Source organism: Myotis brandtii, unplaced genomic scaffold (assembly GCF_000412655.1).
Source record: "Myotis brandtii unplaced genomic scaffold, ASM41265v1 scaffold463, whole genome shotgun sequence".
Taxonomy (NCBI): Eukaryota; Metazoa; Chordata; class Mammalia; order Chiroptera; family Vespertilionidae; genus Myotis; species Myotis brandtii.
In genome coordinates, this window is record NW_005367694.1 from 764,062 (window position 1) to 764,480 (window position 419).

The following is a 419-nucleotide window of genomic DNA, read 5'->3' on the forward strand; positions in this document are numbered from 1 at the left end:
CGTCTCCTCGCTCTGCCGGAGCCGCTCCCGCGGCCCCGCGTCGCCAACCCCGTTCTCGTCCTCCTCGTCGCCGTCGCCGTCCTTGAAGCGCGTGTGAACGGGCTTTGGGAGCGACTCCTCTGGGTGGTCAAACGCCTCGAACAGCTCCAAATCCCCAAAATCCACCTCTGCCGCCATTTTGGGCTGTGGGCGAGATTCGAGAAGAGGAGCTGGACACCCGGGCCGGGGTCAAAGGTCGTAGGGCGGCACCTCTCCCGAGGGCGCTAAGCCACCCAGTAGGGTTTTCTTTAAACGTAGGCCCCGGAAGCGGCACAAGGGGCGGGCCAATCCCGAGAGACTGCAACTACCAAAATGCAATGGCGTCCCTCATACCCACTTCCGAGGTTGCTGGAGAGCATGGCATGCTGGGACATGTAGTT

General features: G+C 62.8%; 1 protein-coding gene across 1 annotated transcript in view; it reads right to left on the minus strand.

Moving 5' to 3' along the window:
• ZCCHC8 (zinc finger, CCHC domain containing 8) overlaps positions 1-419 on the minus strand; it is a 19,509-nt gene extending 19,090 nt beyond the window's left edge. Inside the window, exon 1 of the mRNA XM_005875453.2 lies at positions 1-419. This exon is cut by the window's left edge and continues 19 nt beyond it. Coding sequence (XP_005875515.1) covers positions 1-177 — 177 coding nt within the window. The 5' untranslated portion in view covers positions 178-419.